Here is an 11,735-nt window from a genome sequence, read left to right on the forward strand (position 1 = left end):
AGCTATCTAGCATGTATTTATCATGTATCTCATATGTGTTGATTTAGCGGGGCGCATTCAACGACGCAAGACTAGTAATCAACACTAGCTTGTTATCTGAAGCATGCCCACGATGGCAAATTGTGGGGATAAGGCTACCTAAATTGAACATGAATCTATAATTTCGTCACCTATTGCTGTAATTAAGAACAAGTTAAATAAATACGGGCCCACATGGCCGATATTCTTGAGAGATGTAATGTTTTATTCACTCCTAGGCTATTCTACGCCTGTAGTGAAATTAATGTGGCATTCATGCTCCTGCGGTTGTGGTCAGTTGATTCAATACATCAATTCGGTGTCCGTAGACCTACCCTCACTCCCTGACATGTTTCATCGTAGAAAACCTCATAGCGGGCGGTTATCGCAGGTGATATTGAGTCGAAATCTCCGTGCGTAGTGGTTGTATATTTGTGGTAGACAGCAGCCACAAGGGTTGTCATTTCCGCCATGGCAAGACTAGAATCAATTAATAACCGAGACGAGGTAAGAGAGCGCTATGGCATCCAAGAGCATAAAAGACTTACTGCATCCCAATACACATTCTACCTCCACTGGAAAAGGCCCAGAACCACTTCTTCATATCAGCCGAAGCATCTAGCCATCGATTCGAGTTGAACTTCAGTGGGTCCTTGAAGACCTTCGGGTTGCGATGCAAAGAATAAGGAGACATGGAAACAACAGTTCTTGCCGGAATGACGTATCCATCAATTGTCGTGGTCAACGGGAGTGACCGCGGCTCCGATCCTGGTAACGGAGCGTACAACCGTAGCGTCTCTTTGATGACTGCATCTACATAGAGCAACTTGGCAGATATTTCTGTGCTTGGAATTCCATCTCCATTCAGGCATTCTTCGGGAATACTGCGAACTTCTTGGATGAGCTTGTCTTGAAGTTGCTTGTGGTCGGGCCGAGATAATGACCAAATGAGAAACATTAAAGTATCACTGGTTGTATCAATGCCAGCCAGGAGATGGTCCGCACACTCGGACGCAATGTCCATGTCATCAATCCCATTTTCTTTCTCCGACTGATGGTGTTTCCATATCTTGGCAATTAGGAGCGATTGGTCAATTTTCTCCTGTTCAGAAGCATTGGAATAGGCCAAGCATGCCTTCATCGCATGTAGTCGAATACCGGTATAAGTGGTAGGTTTCTGCATGGGATAGAATCGTTTTGCGATGTAGCCCATACTTCCTGTTCTTGCATATAACCATTCGGTAAAAGTTGGAAAATGGACCGAGAACCATGAAATCTTACGGCGAGAAATATCAATGATATCTCCAATGAGGGCGCGATCTTTCGCGGCTCCTTCCAAGCACGAGGTCTTACCGAATCTTCCATAGAGGAACTCTGTGATTGTATCCAAAGAGAAATAATGCAAGATAGAGAATATTTCGCAAGTTGAGTTCTCTTGTTCAAGAAGTTGTAAAAAAAGTTTGACCTTGCTCTCGACCATTGAAGCAGTAGTCCCTTTCAACATGGCGGACTTGGCATAGGCATGCGCGAACAGCTTTTTACGCTCTCCATGGGCCTTCACTGCGGAAAACGAAAACATGTTTTTGCGTCCATATACAGTGAACATATTATAGAAGTCTGTTCGCTCGAAACCACTCCCGGCTCCGTAAATAGTGCGCAGCGCAGAAAGGCTATTGAATGCCACCTCATTTGGACCAACACGAACAGCTGTGCCGTATTCTTCATGGAGAGCATGGATTTTGCAGGTGCGGGTGCCCTTATAGTCCTCATAGGCAAGACTCAGCCCTGTCAAGCCGAATAATTTTGGGCCTGGAATTTGAGCAAGCTGACCGAACAGCAAGTCAGCAAACAGCGAGTAAAGTAAAAGGCCTGCTATAAAAGTAGCGGCGATGGTCGGCAGAAGTGGCATTTCTGCCCAATGTGAATGCGATTTAGCACGGAGAGATGTCGCAAAGTCTTTGCAGAGCTGATTTCAAACCTTCAAATCAGAATAAAGGGGAAGGTGACTTGTTCTGGGTTATATAAAGCATAACACCGTGGCCGCCAAGTCAAGCTCAGGCAAGAATTCAAGAATTGTTCCACGGCAATCTCCTTGACGGCACTGGCAGGAATCAGCGAACTCTTTGCAGTGACAGATTTCCCCGTGTGTTTCGTTATAAGATAGGGAAACATGATGATTCTGTTAGATAATGAGAAAGTTGCCAATATCACCCGTGGTGAATGCGGAAACCGCCAGCGAGAATTAACTGCGGGGTCGGCTCTCTCATAACGATTTCTCGAGCTGTCGCGCGTACATATGCATAAACTCTTGCTCTCGCTTGGGAGAACTAGAAACGAGCAAGCAAATTTATCATGCGACCGTCGAAGCCCTCTTCCAAATCCACCATTTTGACACGCATCTCGATGCGTTGGGTGCCAGAGCCATCATTTGAAAGCACGGATACTCTTGCCCTGTCTGTCGGTGATTGGTACGTGGATTTGCGCGTTGATCGGCAATCTGGCGGCATTGATTGGGCGCTTGCGGGGCAGTGCCGACGGGCTTGTACCAGTTCACGTATGATTGATTGGCGTCTTCAATGGAGATGAAATACAACCACTGAATATGAGAGCAGGCCATATTATCTTCACTCATGATATCGATTCGCACCTTAACTTCAACGTGAGTGAGCCTTGTCCATTCACTGCTCTTCCGAATGGAGATGATATGGAGACGGGGACAATGCGTCGTTCGGATAGACAGGGCGCCCCGATGACTGACTACGAAGAGGTTTGGAGATATCTTCCCTTAAAGTTCGTACCAGAGAATTCGGGGGGCAATACTGCGTGGGTCTTAGAATCGGTGGATGGTTCTTTGGCCGAAAGCCAGAATCTTGTCATCAAACAATTCTTGGCAAAAGTTGGCAGATTCTATCTCGTCCAGCAACAGCAAAAGACTCGTGTGAGGACACTCTCCGATGACGGAAAGTGGACTGTGAAAATAACCGGCGGACCAGTGAGCGCGCGGCGAGAAGAATGGACTGGCGATTGCTGGGAAGAAATATATGTTTTAGGACCTCATGGGGGGTAAATTGCCGTCTATGGGCAAGGATCAGATTGGTAGTCAAAACTTGTGGACACTGGGAGAGAAAATTATGATTCAAGGCTCTGAATACGTTGTGCGGGAAGTAGAGTCACTGCTGACTCCGAGATCTAGAATCTGATAGCCTAGGTAGCCTCAAGGTTCTTGCGGAAGGATTCATCCATGGATAATTATGCGCAATTCGGAGTATAGCATCCGGGTTTGAACAGTGATGTTATAGGTAGTATTCCACCAGGATTATCATTTTTGATAATTTTCACCGAATTCAAAATTTCCCCTAAATTTAGCGAGACGAGCAAGTTTCATCTTGTAAGTTGGCCACTGGTTTCTGTCAAAATAAAGCTCTAGATAGCGAAGCGATCGGTCCGTTTTATCCCCACAGAGAATTCCATCGAGTTAAATGCAGTAGTAATATTTTTCATATCCTCTCATTGCAAATCGTATATTTCGTCATAATTTATCCGAATTTCCATACGAAACGGCGTGGTACTGCAAGCCAGATATTTCGAGTTCAGCTACAATTACCATCATCGGTATCAGAATCGGAATCGGAATACACCATTTTCGTGAATTGTTCATGTAATAGTATGCTTTTAATATGCTGGGAACTACTGAAAGATACTAAGAAGGGACAAAGATAAGAGAACAAAAGCTAAGGTATTGAAGTGGCCAGTGGTTGCCGGTGGACATGCGGGGAGCGTCACTCGAGAACCTTACCTGCCCCACAGGACAGGAAATATGGAAGGAGTCTGCGACGAAGGGCCTCGATCTACCTGGTGCTGTGCATACAATGCTTGTACTGTTAATTTGCTTGGCTATAAATGCAGAGGTGTAGTTCTTTAAATTCTAAGACTGGTCTCCGAAATTACAACCCTCAAAATGTCCTATTTTACCGCGTTGACTATATTCTCTCTCTTCTTTTCCACGGGGCTATCTCTCTGAATGTTGGCCCAGAATATAGCCATCCGATCGAGGGTGCGTTTCACGGATCTATTTTGCTCTCTTTTTTGAATTAAGACTCATGGTTAGCAGATCTTGATGTTGATCTTCCGTTTTCCCAACCCGTCACCTTCGCGCATCTCGAATGGCAGCGGTGTCTCGCCGCGTCCCACGATCGGGTACGCATAAATCTAACTTCAAGCTCGACAACTAATTGCTCACAATTTTATGGAAATGACAGCCGCTTGATATCGCCCTTCTAGGATTCCCATACGATACTTCAACGTCCTACCGTCCGGGAGCACGTTTTGGCCCGCGGGGCATTCGAGCTGGATCAGCAAGGGAAAAGAAGGGGCGTAGCTACAACACCGTATGGGGGGGTAGATCCATACGACCAAGGTCTCGAGATTGTAGGTATCCCTTTTTAAGGGAAGAAAAAAGAGAGAGAGAAAACCCACAACATGTTATTCACTCACTAATCTCTAACAGATTGACTGCGGAGATATCCCTATCACTCCCTTCGACGCTGCACATGCTTTCAAACAAATGGAACAAGGATACAGACAAGTCCTATACCACCCGACCTCTGAGCAAAACAAATGGGAGCATCCGCGCATAGTAAGCCTGGGCGGAGATCACTCAATTGTGCTGCCGATTTTGCGATCGTTGAAACAAGTATACGGACCTATTTCAGTAATCCATCTTGACTCCCACCTTGACACGTCAGTTCAACCCATCCCAGCATCAAGTACTCAAAAGGCAGCGTACTGAACTTGAGAAACAGATGGGATCCTTATGAGGGTTATACTGGAATCGCTTCCAACCAATCGGCCATCACACACGGAACCTTCTTTTGGCATGCTAGTCGAGAGGGTTGCATTAGCAAAGGAACCAGTGTTCATGGAGGATTGAGAACGAAGCTTTTTGTTAGTATTCTTCTTCAACTGTACTCTATGTAAACTGACAACTCTTCAATCTCTAGAGTCCCGGGATTACGAAATTGACCAGAATGTTGGATTCACAATTATCGAGGCCCAAGAAATCGATGAGATCGGCATGTCAGGAATTATCGAGAAGGTCCGGAACACAGTCAAAGATACACCCACGTATCTTTCTATCGATATTGATGGTGAGGCTCCAGTTTTCCAATCCTGGAATTGGCTAACTTATCTCCGTCAGTACTTGATCCAAGTATCGCCCCAGCGACCGGGACTCCGGAGTCTGGTGGCTGGACCACTCGCGAATTGAAGCGATTCATCAAGGGTCTTGAAGGTATCCATTTGGTTGGCGCGGATGTTGTGGAGGTCAGTCCGCCATATGATTCTGTTGCCGAGACAACCTCCGTGGCAGCGGCGGATTTGATTGTTGATATTTTGGCATCCATGGCCAAGTTGAATGAAGGCCCCAAGGTCAAGACGACAAAAGATGAGCTCTGAAAGAGACGTAATTTTCCAGCATTGAGCAAAAGATAATACCTGGTAAACTTTCACGCTTGAACAACATCATTTTCAGTCCTTTCTCTGTCCAATTCATCGTCATTTATAGTTTGGTCATAAATTCACTTCGACAAGGAAGTTTGAATAGATGTATTGAGCCCAAATTGGGCCGAATACATGTTACAGAACTCATACAATATGATAACTCTCTCTCACAGCTTGGCTTTGCTAGATATCCGTTCCTGTTTCGCAGCGTCTTTGAGGTTCCTTCGTAGAATCTTACCCGCGGCACTCTTTGGAATCTCATCCACGAATCTAATACCACCCCTCAGCCTCTTGTGTGAGCTCATTTTCGCGTCCATCCATGTCCGTATTGCATCGGCTGTAGTTGAAGATTTTTCGATGCCGTTTGGTACAACGATATAAGCGCGAGGGACCTCAGTATGTTCCTGGTCAACCCCAATGACAGCCACATCGTTGACACTTGGATGTGAAATCAATATCCCCTCAAGCTCTATTGATCCGTTAAAATGATTCTTCGAATGTTTGGTTGGATAGAGGACTGACCTGCTGGAGCAACCTGAAATCCCTTATACTTGATCAATTCTTTCACGCGATCAGTAATGTAGAAGTTTTCTTTATTATCGTGATATCCGACATCTCCAGTCTTGTAGTATCCATCAACTGTGAAGGAAATAGCGGTGCCCTCTTTATTCTTCCAGTACCCCTTGAAGATACTAGGCCCCTTGAGACATAGTTCCCCATTTTCCCCAGATGGCACTTCTGCACCCTCTGGCGATAGATATTTTGCCATAAGATTGGGCATCAGCTTCCCGACACTACCGACACTGCTATACCATTCATCCCAAGGCTGTGTATGCGTAATAGGGCTTGTCTCGCTCAGCCCATAAGCCTGATTGATTCGAATCTTGAGTCGGCTATGGACTGTATCCACTAGTTCGCGGGTGAGTGGTGCAGCTCCGGATGTTACCATGCGCAACGAGCTCAGGTCAAATTTGTCGACGATTGGATTGCTTGCGAGATGGACTAGTACAGGCGGTGCGACATAAGCGAAGGTGATCTGTGCATTCTGTACTGTCCGAAGAAAAGCTTCGAGGTCGAAACGTTCCATCGCGACCATCTCGATACCTCGGTAGAGCGGCTGATGAATGAGACAAGTGAGCCCTAAAAATGAGGTTAAATATCCGGCGAATCATTAAGTGTTTTTTTTTTTTGAAAAAACCTACCATAGATATGATAGAATGGCAAGATTCCGATCAGCTTATCGTCTTTCCAATTATAGCTTTTACCCACGGACGAAGCCACCATCAAGACATTTGCGACAATGTTCCGGTGACTCAACATGACCCCCTTTGGTAGGCCAGTAGTACCAGATGAGTAGACAAGAAATGCTAGGTCACGGTCAGGGTCCAGTATCTCCCGCGGCCTGTCGTCAAGGAGTGCTGATTTCGGTCTCGCTATCTGATCGAAATGTTTGAATCGACTCGATGGATCTCGCTCGTCGCCAAGAAGTATAATTCTCTGAGGCGAAATACCCAATTTCTCGGCCGCCGCAGTGACAACTGGTAGAAGGGATTTGAATGTCGCGATGGCTTTAGTGCCATTGTCCCTGAGCTGGAAAGCCAGCTCGTCGACTGAATAGCTGGGGTTGGCAGGCGACACAATGCCACCAGCGAAAAAAGTACCATAGATAATGACGGGAATATCAATACTGTTCGGTACGAAAAGAGTCATGATCTCGCCTTTTTGCCATTCCCATTCTGACCGCAACCCTTGTCCGAAGGCAATTGCGGCATTGTGGAATTCAGAGTAAGAATAAAAGCGACTTGTGATGGCATCACGATAGATGACTGGTCATTTTTTTTTAGAATTAGTCAGAGATCATTGAAGAAATTCCAGTTAACTCACCCTGGTCAGAGGGGAATTTTTCCTCTCGCTCTTTTTCAAACATCAATCCCCACAGGTCAACCTCGGGGATCTTAACGTCAGGATAGATCGCAGAAAATGGCATCTTTGGGGCTTTTATGAATAATCGCTCGAAATCACAATATCTTTCTGCCGTATTTTGCCCAAGATCGATGTTCTCAACTACCGCCCAGATGCATGCAGTGATTGAATTGACATTGTCGCGCTGGCCGTGCACATCCCGTGGGCTTCCCCGCATTCCTCGGTCCCCGGGTTTCCCTTGTGACCTCACGTTATCAGTGCCCGAGAAATTTCATAATTAGTAAACAAAATCCATTATTGAACGTTGGAAGAAGCCAGTCTTGAACCACAAGGCGGATGGCGCTCGCTCTTAGAGATGGCATTTTGATAGAGGCCTTTTCTCTCTTGTTTCTCTTTTTTTTCAAAATCAACGAAGGTGCTGGAGTCCTGCCAGAGCCTTTTTCAGCCGAAGAAAGAGCATTCCAACACTCGTGCACTTCGGTAACGAGAAGCTTGAAGTGGTGCTTGAAAAGGGCAGCCACACGACATCCGTTTGAGTACGAGTACCATCCGCCTGGGAAGTGCTCCACAGAGAGCTACTAGCATAGAGCTACCAGTACATATTTATTATTCGACCAATGCGACTCGGAGTTAACACATCATGATCTTACATCTTTATTTGCCTGCCCTATGGCCACCTATTGTGCAAAACTACCGGTTTTGGATAGCACCCCGAGAGGACTCAATGCTAGTTCAGCATTAAAAGTTTTTAGCCTATGTCTAATTTGCTGTACCTATGGCATCAACAGGGTAAGCGTTCGGATAGACACCCGGAAGAAGTAGTGACACCGACCGTTTAGATGTCATCGCGCGACTATAATGAATATGTCGTGACGAGCCAAGAATATTGTCCGAGCAAGTTTCGATTTAGAATTGCCATTTATAAATAACTATTCGCCCTTCTCTCGATAATTTAACAGAGAAAGTGGTACAATCCAACCGGTTCGCATTCATTTCCTTGCAATGGCAACCGATACAAAAAGCGCGAAGTCCCCACCGTTAAATAAAACATATGGGGACTCTACAATCGTGGTGGACTCCGTTAACGAGGAATCACAGACTTCTATCAATAATGCGAATCCCCGACGCTCTTTCCGCTCCTTCATATGGGATACAGATACCCATCTCAAGTCGCCCGCTGAACGACGGTTTCTTCTGAAACTCGATTCCGCAATTCTCAGTGTAGGTTGTTTGGGGTTTTTTATGAAGTACCTAGACCAAGGTAATATGGCCAACGCGTATGTGTCAGGAATGCAAGAGTCGCTTTCCATGTACGGAAATGAGTATACTTATGCAGGTACTGCGTACACTGTTGCATATGCTGTCATGCAAGTCCCAAGTACTTTGATCGTCCAGAAAGTGAGACCCAGCATTTGGCTCCCGACTATGGAAATTGGATGGGCTATCTTTACATTTGCTCAAGCGGGGTTGCAGAATGTCGGTGAATTGTATGCTTTCCGGTTCTTGATTGGTCTCTTCGAAAGTTCGTTTTTTCCTGTTCTGCTTTACGTGCTAGGAAGCTGGTACACGAAAACGGAACTGGCAAAGCGAGTGGCACTCTTTCATATGACAGCTCCACTAGGCACGGCATTTGGTGGATACCTTCAAGCGGCTGTTTATAAGAACCTGGATGGAGCGCATGGGCTTGCGGGATGGCGATGGCTCTATATCATTTGTGGGGTAAGCAACTCACCGATTCAACGTTTTGTTATATTCATTCACAAAATTAGAGACAAAAGTTCACCCAGTGAATGCTAACTATGCACATGTCTAGTGTATGACTGTTCCTGTTGGGATTGCCACGTTCTTTCTGCTTCCCGACACTCCATATACCACTCGCGTCTGGTATCTATCCAAGAGTGAACGTGACCTGGCTGAAGAGAGAGTTTTGAAAGCAGGAAAGGCAAAACCGGTGAAAATAACCCTCGCGACATTCAAGAAAATCTTGAGCTCCTGGAAGTGGTATGTTTTCGTCATAGGATATGTTGTAAGTTACTACCCGTATTCGGTGTTGACGCATTCAATGGTGACGCCAGTCTAACATTTGAAAATAGCTCTACGGCGAGTCGTGTGGTGGCAGCTCATACTTCGCTATCTGGCTGAAGTCTGAGAGATTTTCTGTGGTTGATCGTAACCTTATTCCAACGGGCACTTCTTTGATTTCCGGGGCTTGTGTTGTAATTTGGGGGTTCCTCTCAGATTACACCGGAAGCAGATTTGCTTGGGTGCTTATACCTTTGGTAAGTCGAACATGAAGATGTGCTAGATATTGTTTTGCAAATGCTTATGATGAAATAACAGATACTCACGCTCCTTCCTAATGGAATTCTCGCCGTCTGGCCGTCAAGCCTGGCTCTGAAAGAATTCGCGTTCTTAACTGTCAACATACACCTTATGACAGCTGTGTTGTGTGTTTTTTTTTATCTTTTTGGTAATATCCAAGAGTACGGCTAACTAATTCCTCTGATCGATTACAGTTATTCATGGGCTAATGAGGTCTGTGCTGATGACAACGAGGAACGGGCCGTGGTAATTAGCAGCATGAATGGTTTTCAGTATGCAGTTGCTGCCTGGCTACCCATCGTGATCTTCCCTCAAACTATGGCACCGACATTTAGTGAGTGAGATTTTGAATACGCTAGATCGGCAATATAACTAATATGTGTGGTTCAGGATATGGCTTTCCGGCAACATTCGGCTTGGTTATTGCAGCGATTATCGCCGTTGTTGTGATTCAGGTGTTTATTTTGCGAGACAAGCGAAAGGACAGAGAAACCCCGAACACAATCCAAGTGACAAATTAAAGTCGGCTCATTGGGGCAGCTCATCATACTGAATCAAAGAGGCTTCAATATTCTTAAAGCCTGGAAATCGATATCAAATTTGAATATCTTAAAGTAGAAGTTGACACTCCGAGGATCACAATATTTAGACAGTAGAGACTGTTAAAAGCGCAATGGGAAGCCCTCAGGCTTTCCAAGGTTATGTTGATGGGTAATCATGCTACTATGTGGTAGGGCCTTTTAGAGACATCCGGCCTGAAATTGACACGGTTTATGGCTTGAAGAAGTGAACCAACAATCTCGGCCCATGATTCTGCGATTTGACCTGTCCTCGGTATCGTATATCGCACCTGGGCATAAAAAGGTTAAGTATATGGATCTATACCTCAGTTACTACGCCTTCTCAATCTTCTTCCAAAACTCCTCGATATGCCCAGCAACCTCCAGCACCCTTTCTCTCACCACTCCATGTCCAACCTGGGGCACAACAGCAACATTTTCCATCCCAACCTCCTTCAAGCGCTGCACGCTACATAAGTCATCCAGCTCACCAAGTACACAGAAGTTTTTAACACCAGCTTTGGAGGCCGTGGCAAACTCGGCATGTTTATCGAAAACACCACCATCTCTAACTATCCCAACCACACTCGCCGCATGCCCCTTGTGGTTTTTCATTTGCCAATCACGAACAGCCTCCGCCACGATCTCCCCTCTTTCAACCCTCTCCTTCCAATCAGAAGGAACAACTAACTGACCACCCTCCAAGAACTCGAAAACCCACTCTCTAGACCGATCCTCCAACCCCTCACCACCCCGCATGTAGCCTCTTTCAACCTCGCTCAACTCCGAGCTCCGCAGCAGACCGGCGGGTGCGACAAGGACCATAGACGCAACAGAGCCAGGCTCAAGCGCAGCATAGCTCGCAACAGTCGATCCACCAAATGAATAGCCAATAAAATGGGCATCGTCCCAGCGAAGCGTCAACATCAAGCCATCAATCAACTGATGAAAGCGATCGGCATCATGAGCAATAATAGGCGTTGCGGAGAGTCCGTGGCCCCATAAATCAACAAGAACACAATGAGCATAAGGGAAGCGGGATTTCAAGGCGCTGGCCAAGGGCTGCATGCCAATCGCGGGTGTCTGGACACCATGTACGAATACTACCCGCGAGATTGGCTTCTTGATGTTTGCCGGAGCCGACGACGAGGGGGAAAGCGAGTAATAGGCAGCTTTCCCATACATGGTGGGCATGAATTGTGCTTCTGGGAGCACATTTCCGAATTGTTTGACGAAGGCGGCTTCGGATGGTGCTTGGATCGGGCTTTCGCTGCCGTACTCTGTCCGCGTCCATGGACGGGGAAGCACGGTTGAATTGTCAGGCATGGCGTTGGGTGAGGTAGAATAGGATTCTAGGATGGAGCAGTCGGCCAGGTGATTGCGTTATTTGAAGGTATGAAGAAGAGGAAGAGG

At 46.2% G+C, this 11,735-nt stretch overlaps 6 protein-coding genes across 6 annotated transcripts; 3 read left to right on the forward strand and 3 right to left on the reverse strand.

Moving 5' to 3' along the window:
• Positions 1-258: 258 nt before the first annotated feature.
• On the reverse strand, positions 259-1,927 carry N7509_001757 (cytochrome P450; the record flags this gene model as incomplete). The annotated part of the gene is made up of 3 exons (XM_056626394.1): positions 259-300; positions 354-498; positions 567-1,927. 3 exons carry the CDS (start codon positions 1,925-1,927, stop codon positions 259-261), a joined length of 1,548 nt encoding a protein of 515 aa, XP_056492189.1.
• A 443-nt stretch (positions 1,928-2,370) lies between these two features.
• On the forward strand, positions 2,371-3,085 carry N7509_001758 (uncharacterized protein; the record flags this gene model as incomplete). Its single annotated transcript, XM_056626395.1, has 2 exons — positions 2,371-2,572; positions 2,631-3,085. 2 exons carry the CDS (start codon positions 2,371-2,373, stop codon positions 3,083-3,085), a joined length of 657 nt encoding a protein of 218 aa, XP_056492190.1.
• Positions 3,086-3,933: 848 nt separating this feature from the next.
• N7509_001759 (agmatinase) lies at positions 3,934-5,472 on the forward strand (the record flags this gene model as incomplete). Its single annotated transcript, XM_056626396.1, has 7 exons — positions 3,934-4,072; positions 4,130-4,215; positions 4,278-4,406; positions 4,526-4,758; positions 4,821-4,966; positions 5,019-5,165; positions 5,216-5,472. Coding segments are annotated over 7 exons (1,137 nt in total), but the record flags the coding sequence as incomplete, so codon positions are not given.
• Positions 5,473-5,684: 212 nt separating this feature from the next.
• On the reverse strand, positions 5,685-7,504 carry N7509_001760 (acyl--CoA ligase; the record flags this gene model as incomplete). Its single annotated transcript, XM_056626397.1, has 4 exons — positions 5,685-5,986; positions 6,040-6,657; positions 6,720-7,343; positions 7,402-7,504. The coding sequence occupies 4 exons, from the start codon at positions 7,502-7,504 to the stop codon at positions 5,685-5,687; spliced, it is 1,647 nt and encodes a 548-aa protein (XP_056492192.1).
• Positions 7,505-8,442: 938 nt separating this feature from the next.
• On the forward strand, positions 8,443-10,283 carry N7509_001761 (uncharacterized protein; the record flags this gene model as incomplete). The annotated part of the gene is made up of 6 exons (XM_056626398.1): positions 8,443-9,159; positions 9,254-9,466; positions 9,534-9,719; positions 9,781-9,887; positions 9,957-10,096; positions 10,153-10,283. The coding sequence occupies 6 exons, from the start codon at positions 8,443-8,445 to the stop codon at positions 10,281-10,283; spliced, it is 1,494 nt and encodes a 497-aa protein (XP_056492193.1).
• A 372-nt stretch (positions 10,284-10,655) lies between these two features.
• On the reverse strand, positions 10,656-11,648 carry N7509_001762 (alpha/beta fold hydrolase; the record flags this gene model as incomplete). The annotated part of the gene is made up of 1 exon (XM_056626399.1): positions 10,656-11,648. The coding sequence occupies one exon, from the start codon at positions 11,646-11,648 to the stop codon at positions 10,656-10,658; it is 993 nt and encodes a 330-aa protein (XP_056492194.1).
• Between the last annotated feature and the right edge of the window lie 87 nt (positions 11,649-11,735).

Source organism: Penicillium cosmopolitanum (assembly GCF_028827165.1).
Source record: "Penicillium cosmopolitanum strain IBT 29677 chromosome Unknown utg000004l:1.0-4361866.0:1.0-4365735.0, whole genome shotgun sequence".
Lineage (NCBI taxonomy): Eukaryota > Fungi > Ascomycota > Eurotiomycetes > Eurotiales > Aspergillaceae > Penicillium > Penicillium cosmopolitanum.